This window comes from Geospiza fortis, unplaced genomic scaffold (genome assembly GCF_000277835.1).
Source record: "Geospiza fortis unplaced genomic scaffold, GeoFor_1.0 scaffold40, whole genome shotgun sequence".
Taxonomy (NCBI): domain Eukaryota; kingdom Metazoa; phylum Chordata; class Aves; order Passeriformes; family Thraupidae; genus Geospiza; species Geospiza fortis.
Genome location: NW_005054297.1, coordinates 18,757,014 through 18,769,717, shown reverse-complemented (window position 1 = coordinate 18,769,717; position 12,704 = coordinate 18,757,014). Strand labels below are relative to the sequence as shown.

Sequence of the window (12,704 nt, the reverse complement as noted above, 5' to 3'; positions counted from 1 at the left end):
CTTCATTGATGCTGTTTGTCTTTACTGACAGCTAAAGAGAAAATAGCATATTCCAGAACAAAGTGCAATGAATTTGGCTATATATTGCAGTTCCTATTAAGAGTTCCCCAAACTCTTCCTGTCTGGATCTTTATCATAATTGCAAGATTCATTACTAAGCAGCAGTGTGTATTTATGCTGGAAAGCTAATCACTAATAGCAGACCATATGCAGTGCAAATGCCTGTGGGACCTCTACTCACCTTGGTTATTAAATCTTGGGGTTTCATTTTCATTTTGTTTGGTATTGCTTCCCATTCAAATGGCTTATTAAGAATTTAAGCTTTAAAATTATAGATGTAGAATTTTTAGAAAGGATTTTGTCCTTGCTATGGAACAAGAAAATGCTTGGGAAAAAATCACATAGGGAAAACGTAACAAATGCTGTTGCATTTGGAGTGACTTCTGTTCACCCCAGTTACACCTGGAGTCCTACTGCAGCCCAACAGCCCTGTGCTTTAGTTCAGTAGTTCCACGTTTCACTCTGCTTCCTGTGTCTGTATGGCCAATGTGTTGTTTGAGACCACGAGTACCCTGAAAATAAACATGTGCCTCATGCTTTTGCTGAACTGAAGCACTGATGGTTTTGCCAAAGTTCAACCATCACAGATAAATAATTAAGGATAGACAGAGTTACATGTCACAGTCCGCAGCTAAGATGCCAGATCCATGCAAAAATTCCCCCTCTGTGTCATAAGAGAGTTCAATGCATACACTTGGGAGTGTAAGCACTGGGGAAAGGGAGTCTCTTTTGTTCCTTGCAATTTTCAGCTAGAAATTGCAGGCAGAGTGAAGAGTATACATATATGTATACATATATATACATCTGATGTGTTTTCTCCCTGGGAAACACTGCTCAAAGGGCAACATGAAGAAGCTAGGTGAAGTCCAAAGGCACTTAATGGAAAGTGATACTGGTTTTTTGGATTTCAGCAGCTCTCTGTAGGCTGTTACATCTATTCAGTACATAATTATACCTATTGAGAGCAATTACAATAGTAGTTAAAAATGAAGAGTCTACAGAAAGAGATATTTTTGTAAATTTTTAGAAGAATTCGTACATTCTTGTATAATTCCTATGTCCTACTATTTGCCTTGCTGTTAGATCACTTGAGACATCTTCAGTAGGAAGCAGCCTTTTTTCAGGGCTGATGTAAACTCTTTGACTGCCTCTGAGTCCATAAGGCAATATTGTCACTCTCAGATCTTTTTGCTGTTCAGTACTGTAGAAACACTCTGGATGGCTTTTCAGTGTTTTTCATCTTGGTTTGCTCTTTCTTCCCATTCCTTAGAATCGTGGGCTTTTTGCCAGGACACCCTTAGCCGCATTGCATGGGAAGCCTGTGGCCAGGCACACGTGCACTGGGATGCAGAGACGAGCTGGCCAGGAGCCCATGGCATGAGTCAGCTGCCACTGCCCTGCTGGCACTAGCTGTGCTCAGCACAGCTCTCCTAACAGCTCTCTGGTCCTCCAGCCTGTGCTTGCACATTGAGGGTATCTGCAGACTGCTTAGGGTAGGGAGCAGTTAGAAGGTAAAAATGTTGAGAATCTGGGTGCTTTGCAAGGGATTTGGTCTGGTTGCTCAGCTGGAACATCTATTTCCAAGAGAGTCCCAAAACGTGTAGTCTAAGGGGATACAATACTTCTGTTTGATAAAAAGGACTCATTATTACACATCCCTAGTCATTCCAGTGGTCCAATATCTAACAAATGAGGAACAGAAAGGCCAGTCCCTCCAAATGAATGGCCCAGACTCAGAGCAACTGGGACCACAGATGAATTAACAATGAAGGAGGACCAGAGGACAAGGATGCTTTGCTTTCAGCTGGGTTTTCTTGTCCTCACAGAGCAGATAATCTTCAGCTCTCAACTACTAATTTCCAGATTAAAACCAAAGAAGCACTGGGGGAGGGTGGTTACTGTTTAACTTTGATTGGACCGTGAACCATTCGCAGAGCAACCACTCAGCATAGCAGAAGTTACAGGTGGGCAAGAGGAAAAAGCAGTTGATGGAGGAGGGGATGCTCTTCAAGCCAGCACCCTCCTGAAGCTAGCATTTAGTGGAAAGCTGCCTCTAGTGGCACTTCAGTCTTCTCCTTTCTCAGCATATGCAAGTTATCATGACCGAAGAAAAGCTAATTAATTTCTATGCCTGGTTAGTAAAGCACATAAAATTCCTATCTGTATTTCAGAACTGTGTTAGAGAGCCATTCCTACAGCATATGGAGTGCTCAGATGTCAAAGTGCATTGTAGGAATTTTTCACATACTAACCTGGCCAGTAGTACATGGAAACGTTCTTTTTAGCTTTCATCATTGTGACCCACAAAGGCTCTGATCCGTTCCACCAGAGAGGCAGCAGGCTTTCTTTATTCACACCAATATCAAATGATACATTTGCCTTCTGGTCCCACATGTAGTTTCCAGTCATCTGATGGACCTCGCAGTGGCGACCTTCAAGAGTGGAGACAAAAGCAGCACAATCAGACTGGTGTTCTTCAGTAGAAGGAAGCTGGCAGCACCACCACTGCAACTACTGGATCATCCAGCAAATCAGCTGAAAAGCCCTGTCTTGAATTCCAGGATCTGTCACCTTGCAACCATTCATAAAATCTCCCTGACTCTTACCTTTCACTGAGGTGCTCCAGTTTGATTACTAAACCTCCCCAGTTCAGACACCCAAAAGTTAGTTGGCTAAAGTTTGTCAGCCTCCTGTGTTCCCTTCACAATCAACAGATAAGGAGAGTCACAGATAGAAAGCAATTCATGCCACCCTAAGATAGGCATCTCAGGTATCTGGAGGTGCACACGCTCTCAGTTATTGGTAGAGAAAGATCACAGCCTTTTCTTAGCTTCAGGCAGCCAAATTTTAGACAGCTGAGGCCAGAAAAAAAAAAACCTTGCACCCCATGTCCTGCTCAACATTTCAAACCCAGCCCCACACACAAACTGGGTCAGCAGCAGCCCATGGGTGCCACATGTTTGGCTGACACCTGGCTCCTTCTACACACCCAACACCTGCCAAGTCTGAGGCCATTTTAAGGTACCCATCAGCACTCACAACCTGCTGTGGGAGGCAAGCTGTGAACAGAAGGTGATAAGAGCACAATCTAGAAACATAGAACAAAGACTGAGAAATTTGTATTTCTCCTTCCTTGATCCATAGGACACATTGTTTTTCTGCAAACTGGGAAAACCTAGGCAAAAACATTTATATGTTACTGTTATTTTCCATTATTGTTCATTTTTCTTTTTTTTTCTTATAATGATCATGCTTTGTTCTTGCTTGTGGGCACAGAAATAACTTCATCAGACATGCTCAGGCCTCTTACTGTACTGAGGGCCCCTTGGGCAACTTCATATTACAAGAAACTAGTGTATAATAACTGAGAGATATCTTCTACTTCTTGTAATTTTCAGAAGAGAAGATGCTATATTTTAATAATTATTCTGAAGATGAATTAACATAAATGGGAAAAGAAATGTTGAAGAATAAGTTGTACTGGAAGTTCCTTATTTACATATCTTGAAAAGCAATGACTGAAGCATGTGACAGACACTGTCCTCATTAGCTGGTGAGTCATGTTATTGCAGGGATCCAGATAACAGGCTTTGATTATTTTGAGCCTGAGCATGGTGATCAGAACTGAAATAACCTTGGCATTCTTGTTCTGAAAAGATGTCGTTTCAGGCGGAGGAGTCTGTATACTTTGGGAGCATGTGATCTTGAAATGGATTTTGAACTCTCCTTCCCTACTAAAAAGTATTTTAATTATGCAGAACATTTCCTCCTTCCCAGAGGAAAAAAAGTGGTCCCAGTTTGTTGCAGTCAATACTTATCATACTAACCCAAACAAGTTTAATATAGGAGAACTGGTGGATTGGATGGGCAGTGATCTGTTCTCTTCAGGCTGCCAAGTGCTCTCTTCTCTGTAAGTCCCAAAAGAGACAGAAGGGAAGTCTCTAGAGTGCATCAAAAGCACAGCTGTACAATTTACAGAACAACCTCATCTTCTTAAATTCCATGTATTCCTAAGCATCTATCAACCTGATAAACTGCAGCAGGCAATTTGTGCCAGCCTGGGAAACTTACAGGTCAGTGCTGAAGCTCTATCAGTGTGAAACCTACATATTAGGGATATGTATGATGTAAAGTGTAGTCTTCATATAGAACTAATGAGCTCTAGCTGCTACTGATCCTATAGGACTTAAGATCTGCTCTTTGTCCACTTTTTAAGGAAGAGATTGGAGATTGTTCTTTGTAGTATTGTTAGGAAATTTTATTAACTGTTTGAACTAATATAGAGGACAGTGTTCTGTTCTCAACATTAGATTGGTTCAATTTTCTATGGACTCCAAATCCCTTTTTTTACTGTTGAAAAGGAGACCTAGAAGACTATAAGGCATCAGTTTTCATTGCAGACACCCCTGGTTCACAGGGTCAGAATAGAAGATCAGGTGAGCAACACATCAAAGACATGACCGTTTAATGCCATTCATGTCTGCTTACCTGAGGCCTGTGTCTCAGAAAGACCCTAGACCTCCTTGGAAGACATCAATAATCAAGCCATTCACCTCTTCCTTCGGTTGTTCCTCCCAATATTTGTCATCAGTTAACAATGTTCAAAAGTATGCCGGATGTCTAATTTTATTTTTGACCTTGGTCAATCTTCAACCATGGCTATTCTGAGCCTTGCTCACTAGGTTGAAAAGCCCTGGAATAACTGGAATTTCTGCCCCTGCCCCCTCCCCCTAGGATACTCGTATACAGAATTAAGGCCATTTCTCAAGTTTCTTTGGGGTCACCCCTCCAATCCTTTTTCTTTATATCCTGTTTTCACTTGTTTTCTCCAGCCTAAGAAAATTACTTTTGGTGTACTTCTTTTGAATCATTATCAAAATAGCAACATGGTGTTAGAGAGTCAGCATAACATTCAGAATTTATTACTTCTTCCATTACTGCAGCTTTCCTCTGTAATCAAACGTTATCTTAAGAGTTTCAAAAATAGAAACAGGGCAGCAAGCAATTTCAGCATACAGATGTCACTATTTAAACTCACTGTAATTGTAGTAAAAATTACTCTTTCCTCAAGCAACAGAGGAAAACAAAGAGGGTATAGTTCCCAAGAATATGATAACTGCTGTATCCTTCTGGAGGAGAGCCAGCAAAAGCATTTGCAAGTCTGCATGCTACAGCTTACTTGGACACTACACTTCATACAGCATTTGTCTAAAGCACATTCCTGTGTCTCCAGGCACTTTTGTCAGCAAAACTCTCTGCAAAACAAAGACGAAATTTTAAAAGCCAGCAGAACACACAGCCACTGGGCCACCCACAGCAGCAGCAGCAGCACAGTAACACTGAGTGCTGTGCACCCTGCCCTGGCTGTGTGTGAGATCCAGAAACAAGCGTGTGCATTCCTGGGGCATCTGCCATCTCTGCGCTGAGCAAAGCAGATTTATCAGAGAGCCCACAGAGTGTCTATTAGCCAATGCAGCAAAGGTACCACAATCTGATGGTGAACACCAGTACCTGCATTTAGCTAAATGTACTATGCAGTATTATATATGTGCCTTGCTGCTGTAGTGGGACCTTTCCTCTCATCTCCCACCACCATGTCCCCACTCTCTGGAAAGTGACAAGGGTCAGGGGGACAGATGCAAGCACTGCAAGGTTGCCACAGGGCTATGCAGCCTGGGGAAGAGTTAAATTCCTCCATGCAAACAGCTGGATGACTTGCCTTGGGAAATGCTCTGCTCTGCTCATGCTGCCTCCCATAAGGATGAAGAAAGCAGGACTTAAGAGTCGCCAGCACCATATTCCTGTTCTGGAGCAGATATAGCAGTTGCTGTCCCCAGGAAATAATCTTTGATATATGCACTGCTCTGCTGTTCCCCTGATGGGTCTCACCTGCTCTGCTTTGACAAGACCATAGGGTAAAAACAAAACCCTTATGCTAAACCCTAAGGAGCCTGGAGAAGGCCAGAGCTCATGAGAAGTCTCGGGGGAATGCTGGCCTGGGCAAAGTGGCCCTGCCATCTGCAGACCCCCAAGTAAAAACAGTACTTGCATGATGTGCGTGGACAATTCACGTTCCAAAGGAGTTTGCTGGCAAAGTCTTTCCAAATTTTTATGACCTCTAATATCAGACAAAGCCAAAGCATGAACACCTTAGCCTGTGTCAGGCAAGACTTTGCAATTCAAGTAGGATCACATCAAAAAGCACAGAAAAAATCTCAGCTATACACAGCATTATTTTTTTCCTTAAAGGGAATTCATTTAGTAAGACCTTGAAACTCCTAATTCAATGCTTTCATCATGGGGCCAGGACTGGGATGCACAAAAATTGCTAATAAATCATCCAGCTGAGGCATTGCAGATGCTTTCTTGTGTAGGAAGGCAGGTCTTGTGCCCCTGGAGAGTCAGGACTCCGAGCTGTTGATTGTTCTTCTGAATTGTGGTGGGCTCAGGGAGCACTCTGGGACCCTTGAACCCCCAGAGCTGGGTGTGACTTGAGGGCACTGAAGCTCCAAGCACGGGGCAGAACAATGGGCAAAGCTGCTGCCTGCATTATCGGACAGAGTATGAGCCTGTGGCAGGGACTTCAGCTCTGGGCCAAGAAATACCTTGATATGTGAATGTCTACTTAGCTATCATCTGGCAGTAGATGCACTAGTTGTCAGCTGTGAGATTGCAGCTAATGAGGAGGAAAAAAACTCTATTTTAATTTGTAACATTGTTGCTACTTGAACTTGGGTTAGAAAAATCTTTCTGTTCTACATTTTAGGAGTGTTTCCAATTGTTTAACTGGTAGATGCAACCATAGATTTTTGCAATATTTTGTCTGAGAAAGAGAAAAATCTTGACGCTTGGCATTGCAGCCTTTCTGCAGGTGGTGAGTAAACAAAGTGAGAGGAAAAATGTGGAAAAAAATCCTCCTGGTTCCCACTAACTTTTCCAGCCTGTTTTTGCTGGGATAGTACCCTTTCTCTGCCAGTTAACAGTATTACCACAGCTCATGCTCCTATGCTTCCCAACACAGAATTTTAGAAATGGAAAGCTAATGAATCCAAGTAAAGGATGAGACTTGATTTCAGAGCTTTATGCCACAAACAGAATCTTTTAAGTCTCTGCTGCTGCTGGCATCTGTAGCTGTTTGAGAGGACCACTAAGAAAAAGTCATTTTTCCCTTGTCACTCATGGTGCACTTTGTGTCCTTCTGGATTTTTTTCTAAGCTTGGACAGTGAAGTAGAGATAGTTTTAGTTCATGTGTATGTAATAAACTTCCCTGTTGTACTCCTATCCTTCCACCTCTTTATTCCTCAGAAAACATGCAGGTATCACTTATGTAGTTAAGAATTTGCTTAACTGCTGAACAGAAATTGTCAGCATCCTTTTCTGGACCAGGCTAGAGTCAGGATGCCATTACCTGTGCAGCAGAAAAGAGGCATCCACTAGAGCCATCACCAGGCTGGGCTTCCTTCAGGTACTGGGTGGAAGGAGCCTGGAGCTGCTGTGCTTTTAATCAGGAAGCCTCTCACAGTAAGCAGTAAATACACTAGTATGTGTGCACATCAGCCAGACTGCAGGGGATTCCAGGGTTGGGAGCCCACAGAGTATTTTCTCCCAGAAAACATGGAATAAATGGGGTGCAGTGCATGTTGAGTTGCTGTGCTCAGGGGAGAACAGATGCAGATTGTTTGTTAGACTTTGGCATCATCCACCAAAGCCCCTCAGCAGTTAAGTATGCCAACATCAAGAGTGAGGAGTGAAGGGAAGATTGTTGAAACATGGCAGATGGGAGAAATCTTCAGTCTGGCAGAGTGGACCTTGATGTCACCTATCCGTGGGAGCTCTGCCATGTCACCCCATTCCCTACTGCTATGCAGAGGAAGAGGTGATGGCATATGTAGGGGTGAGCTGCAGTGGCTGAGAAAACACCACAAACCACCCCTGTATTTTAGACAACAGCCAAATGTGTCATCACTGTGTCAGAGTGAGTCTGGGCACCCCTGCAAAGGGCCACAGCCCTCACTCTGGGTGCAGGAGACTGAAATGTCCTCTGGTCTACCTTTTCCTCCACCCCTCAAGCTTTAGAGGACCTCACAGCCCCTCTGCCACTTATTTAAGATCAGATCCTGTCCAAAGAGGCACATGGAGGCTCCTTGCTGGCTCCTCTCCAAGCAGTTCCCCACCCATCTCTGAGATCAGGGGCTCCCTTTGCTTCCCATGGAGGCCAAGTGAAATGTGACTCTTGGATGTGGGGCTGCACTGCTGACCAGGCACCTGGCACATCCGCATGGAAGACCTGCCAGAAAGACTTTATTTCTAGTTATGATCTTGGAAAAGAAATTCTTTCTGCATTTCTATCTCAGATGTGATACTCTCTGTTCATGTTTATGCTGGCTGGAAATGTGAGGTGCCCCTGAGTGCTCTCAGCTGGGGGAGACTTCAGGAGAGCTGAGCTGCAGGGAGTCCTTCATCACCCCTCCAACACCTGCAGGTTGTCAGGTAAGGGAGACCCAACCAGAGCATGAGCAGCTTTTCTTGACAGGTGTGGCAGAAGTGCTCTGGAGCAGTAACTCCTGCTTGCAGTGCTTACAGGAGAGACCTCAGACTTTCCACTGAACTTGGCATGAGAGCTCCCTGCAGAGCCAGGCCACAGCAGGGAAAGGGAAAAATTAAAAACTCCCCGCAGGATAACAACCCAAGATGGTTTGTGGTCTTAATTCCTTCCTTTCCAAAACAAACAGTACATGGTATGATTAAGGGAGCCTTCTAGAATAGACATATTTGGACTTCTTGCCTCCCTTGCCGAGTCCAAAAGAGTCCTGCAAAAGCTCTGTCACAGCTGCAACATCTCCTTCTACCTAATTCTCCATTTCATGTTTTTCAGGTCAACAATTGCAATATTGTAACTGCACCATGGAGAGCCAGCACACCGGGCAGGATTCAGTCTAGCAGCTCAGAAAGTAGCCCAACCACCTAAAAACGAGTCTTTCTACCTCAATAGAAGCCAATCCTAAGAAACACAGCATGCTGGAAGTTGCCAGAGAAGGCTGCTTTTCAAAGAGTTGGATTTTAAGCTAGCATATCCTTGAGCTACCTTGCACAGCACTAGGTTTTTGTAACAAAACAACTTCTCTGGTTGCTCGTCAGTGAGAGCCCTTTGCACCAGCCCTGATTTGGATTTTGTTTGAGGCTTCTTCAAGCAAATAGCAGGTCCTGATGCCAGGCCCTGGCTTGCAGGAAGACTGGAGCTTCATCCCAAACTCTGAGTTACTTAGTGATTTTACATTTTTCTATACTCTGGTTTTCTTTCTCATAGTTGGGGTAGGAAAGGAAAAGACCTCTGGGCTGGGGCTTTCTGTGTGTCCTGGGGAAGCTCCAGCAAGTATCTTCTCACAGGTTAATAGCAGCAGGAGGGGGACCCATGAAGTTCTCTGCCATAGCCCTGCAGCACTGCATGCCCACAAGCAAGTCACGTCCCTCCCATGTTTTCCTTCCAAAATTTCACCAGACTGGACCCTGCTTGTCCTGCTATGTCAGTGCTTCACCCAGCAACTCACCTCAGCAGAAAGGGGTGGGGTTCTCATTAGCATAAGTTAGTTAGTTGCTTTTAGATATGTGGCTTTTGGTCAACAGTTATGGTTTCATCTACTTGGCATCTTCCCTGAGAAGCGCTGGGGCCGATGCTGCTGATCTCCACAACCTCTGCCTGTGGGTCTGGGCAGGAGGAGGAGCGGAGCTCATGTCTGAGGAGACTGACCAGCCCCAACAGTGATGGTATCTGAGGGGCAGAGTGCACAGTCCTCCTCCAAAGCCACAGAAACGAGGCAGAACTTCTCATATTTGGTAACAGCTTAACTGCTCTGGAGTCCTGAAGGTTGCCTGGATGTGGGGTGAAAGGCAGTAGACAGAAAGGAAAGGCCTTGCTCACAAGAATGAACAGAGACAAATCAGATACACACAAACTACAACACTTCTATGCACATGTTGTCCAAGAACTGGCAGCCATGAATGCTCCTGAATGGACATGGAGCCATAAGGCCTTGTGAATGAGCAGAGAAAGAAGGGGCAGGAGTATTTATCAAAACAAAAACAAACAGAAAACCCAAAGTGGGATATCATGAACAAGCCAGAGGTGGGAAGGTGCAATTTCGTAAACTGGTTTGAAAGACTCCAATATACTATGAAGAAAAATGCAATGTTTTGGAAGTTAAAATGTGACTTTCTTAGCAGTTCCTGAAACAGCAGTGTAGAAGACTTGAAGAATAATTTGTTTCTGATTTCTCAGAAGAAATTATGGCAGCATTTAACTCCCAGACATCCTAGTCACAAACAGAAATAAAAGCAGTTACAGTTGTGTCTGCCTACAGCAGAGGGGCTGCATGGCTGGTGAGATGTGATGACAGCTTCCCCATGCCCATACAGCAGCACCAGGAAAACAGTACCTTGCCATTCCCTAAGCAGGTCACTATGGCATGATCCTTGTGTCCCCCTGCCATGCTGAATTTTCTCCAAAACCTGTCCCAGCTTTGCAAATTTAATGGATGAAGCCTGAACACAGCTTAACACTATATCTGCCACAGGCTCTGCACTCCTAACCTCACCATCCCATAAAATCTCAGTGGAAATGGCACCATGGTCCCAAAGGGTAAGAACAGTGCAGCTATGGGAGTTACCCTGCTGTCATGCCAAGACACAGTCATGGGATTAACTAACATCCCAAGGGCCAAAGGGACTTGGATCTTCCTCTGGGCAACGTTCATCACCTAAACTTAGTCCTCAATTGGTTCCTGACCTACTTAATACTACTGTGACTCACGTGTTAGGGATGTGAATGGCTATTTGCAATTAAGTTGTATTTGCATTGATATCTCTATCATAAAGTCTGGGAGACTTGCAATAAGATTGAGTTTTGTCTCACAGACTTTCTTATTGCTTCAGACTGAGGTGCAAGACTCTACTAAAAATATGAAAAGTCCAGTAGTGATGTTTCATCTCTTACAACAAAACTTCTTTTGGAGTACGAAGTAGGAGGTTTTCAAAACTCTTCAAAAGGCTGATAATAGACTTCACTTTATATATATATACTTAATAGGAGTGATGACTAAATGTAGTTAGGAGTGAAATGTCACCCACTTTTCTTTTTCTCTTTAACAGCTCCATCCAATTTTTTTTTGTACCTATGAAGTGTTATGTCAGTTTGCCTATGTACACCTAAAGAACATGGTCTGGAGTGGAACACCTCTGTTTTCTGTCATAACATTTATTCTGCATTCATATATTTGCACCAAATAATGAAAAAGAATCAAAACCAACCCTGTGATGGTTTTATACTCTTCTCTGATCAGAGATGAGCAAGAGAAAAGGGTTTCTCTTGAGAGAGAGGGAAGAAGGGGTTAAGCAGTTTCAAAACAAGCTGGGCACAGCTGATGTCAGATTTTTGTCTTACAATGGCATCTATTTGCTTTCCCAGTATATGAATCACTGGGCACTGCATTGTTCCAAGAATAGTGGAAGATGCCACATATCTTAGGAGAGGATAGATTTTCTTACACCTCCTCATTGGTTGGAAACTCCTGTTTATTCAATAACCCCAGAGAAAAATCCAAGTAGAAACTCCAGAAGAAACAAACAAACAAACAAACAAACAAACTTGTTTTGTTGGGTTTTTTAATTTAATTTTTGTTTCCTTGGTGTCTGCCTCTGAAGGAACTGGCCCAGCTCTACTCTCTGCACCTTCCTAGTGTAATCATGTGTCCTCCACATAAGATTAAAAGCAAATCAGCATAATGGAAACTATGACTATCCTCTCAATTTTCTGAAAGCCTCCCCTGGACATTCTGAAAAACTGCAGGGGAGGAAAAGCAAAAATCCTGGCTGTTTTTCCATTTGGCTATTTTGAATTATTAGATATATGAGGACTTGTAGCAAAGTTAAGAAAACAGAAAATCTACAAAGTTTAAAAAGAAATTTAATGCTGAACTTGCCAAAACAGACCTGCTGACTGAAAGTAAGTTCTTAGTGTAGCCACACTCGGTTCACATGCATTTTTATTAAAGCCCCTGAGCAGTCTCTGTATTCATTTCCCATGTAGTCCCAGTTGTTTCTATGTTCTATATATATGCAGTAGCCCCCTTGGTGCTCGCACCAGGTGAGCTGGCCACGATGCTGAGGTGGCAGCAGGTTGGGACCCAGCTACACCTTGGATGAGCAAAAGGGAACTTAAAAAATTAGTTCCAGGTGGCATTTCCAAATTTGGAACACATTTCAGAGAAACAATTCTGAGCTGTAATGGCACAGTGCTTTTAAACTCCCAGCTAAAAGCACGACTGGGTTATTTTTATATCTTCTTTGGAAGAAAAAGTCACAGGGAGCTGCCTTCCACCTTGGCACGGGGAGCTGGCAGCTCGGAGGAGCATCCCAGCACAGAGATACAGGTACTCACCCGTCATCAGTGTGTAGTAATTTGGGTAAGAGAGGCTGGGGAAGTCTGGGGTCATGTAATCCACCTTCACCCCCATGTTGACAATGTCCCGAAAGCCCGGCAGACCCTCCAGCTCGCTGTCATCAATGTAGTCGAAGCGAAAGCCGTCGAGCAGGAACACCAGGAGCTTGCGGTGGCCCGAGGAGGCGGCGGGAAGCGGCAGGAGGGCGG

The 12,704-nt window shown here is 43.9% G+C and overlaps 1 protein-coding gene across 1 annotated transcript in view; it reads right to left on the bottom strand.

The window, feature by feature from the left end:
* Nucleotides 1-12,704, bottom strand: part of ENPP6 (ectonucleotide pyrophosphatase/phosphodiesterase 6) — a 31,067-nt gene that overhangs the window by 17,923 nt on the left and 440 nt on the right. Inside the window, exons 2-3 of the mRNA XM_005415680.3 lie at nt 12,495-12,703; nt 2,313-2,492 (exon numbers count right to left, since the gene is read on the bottom strand). Of these exons, the coding sequence (XP_005415737.2) occupies nt 2,313-2,492; nt 12,495-12,703 (389 nt within the window). The remainder of the gene's footprint in view (nt 1-2,312; nt 2,493-12,494; nt 12,704) is intronic.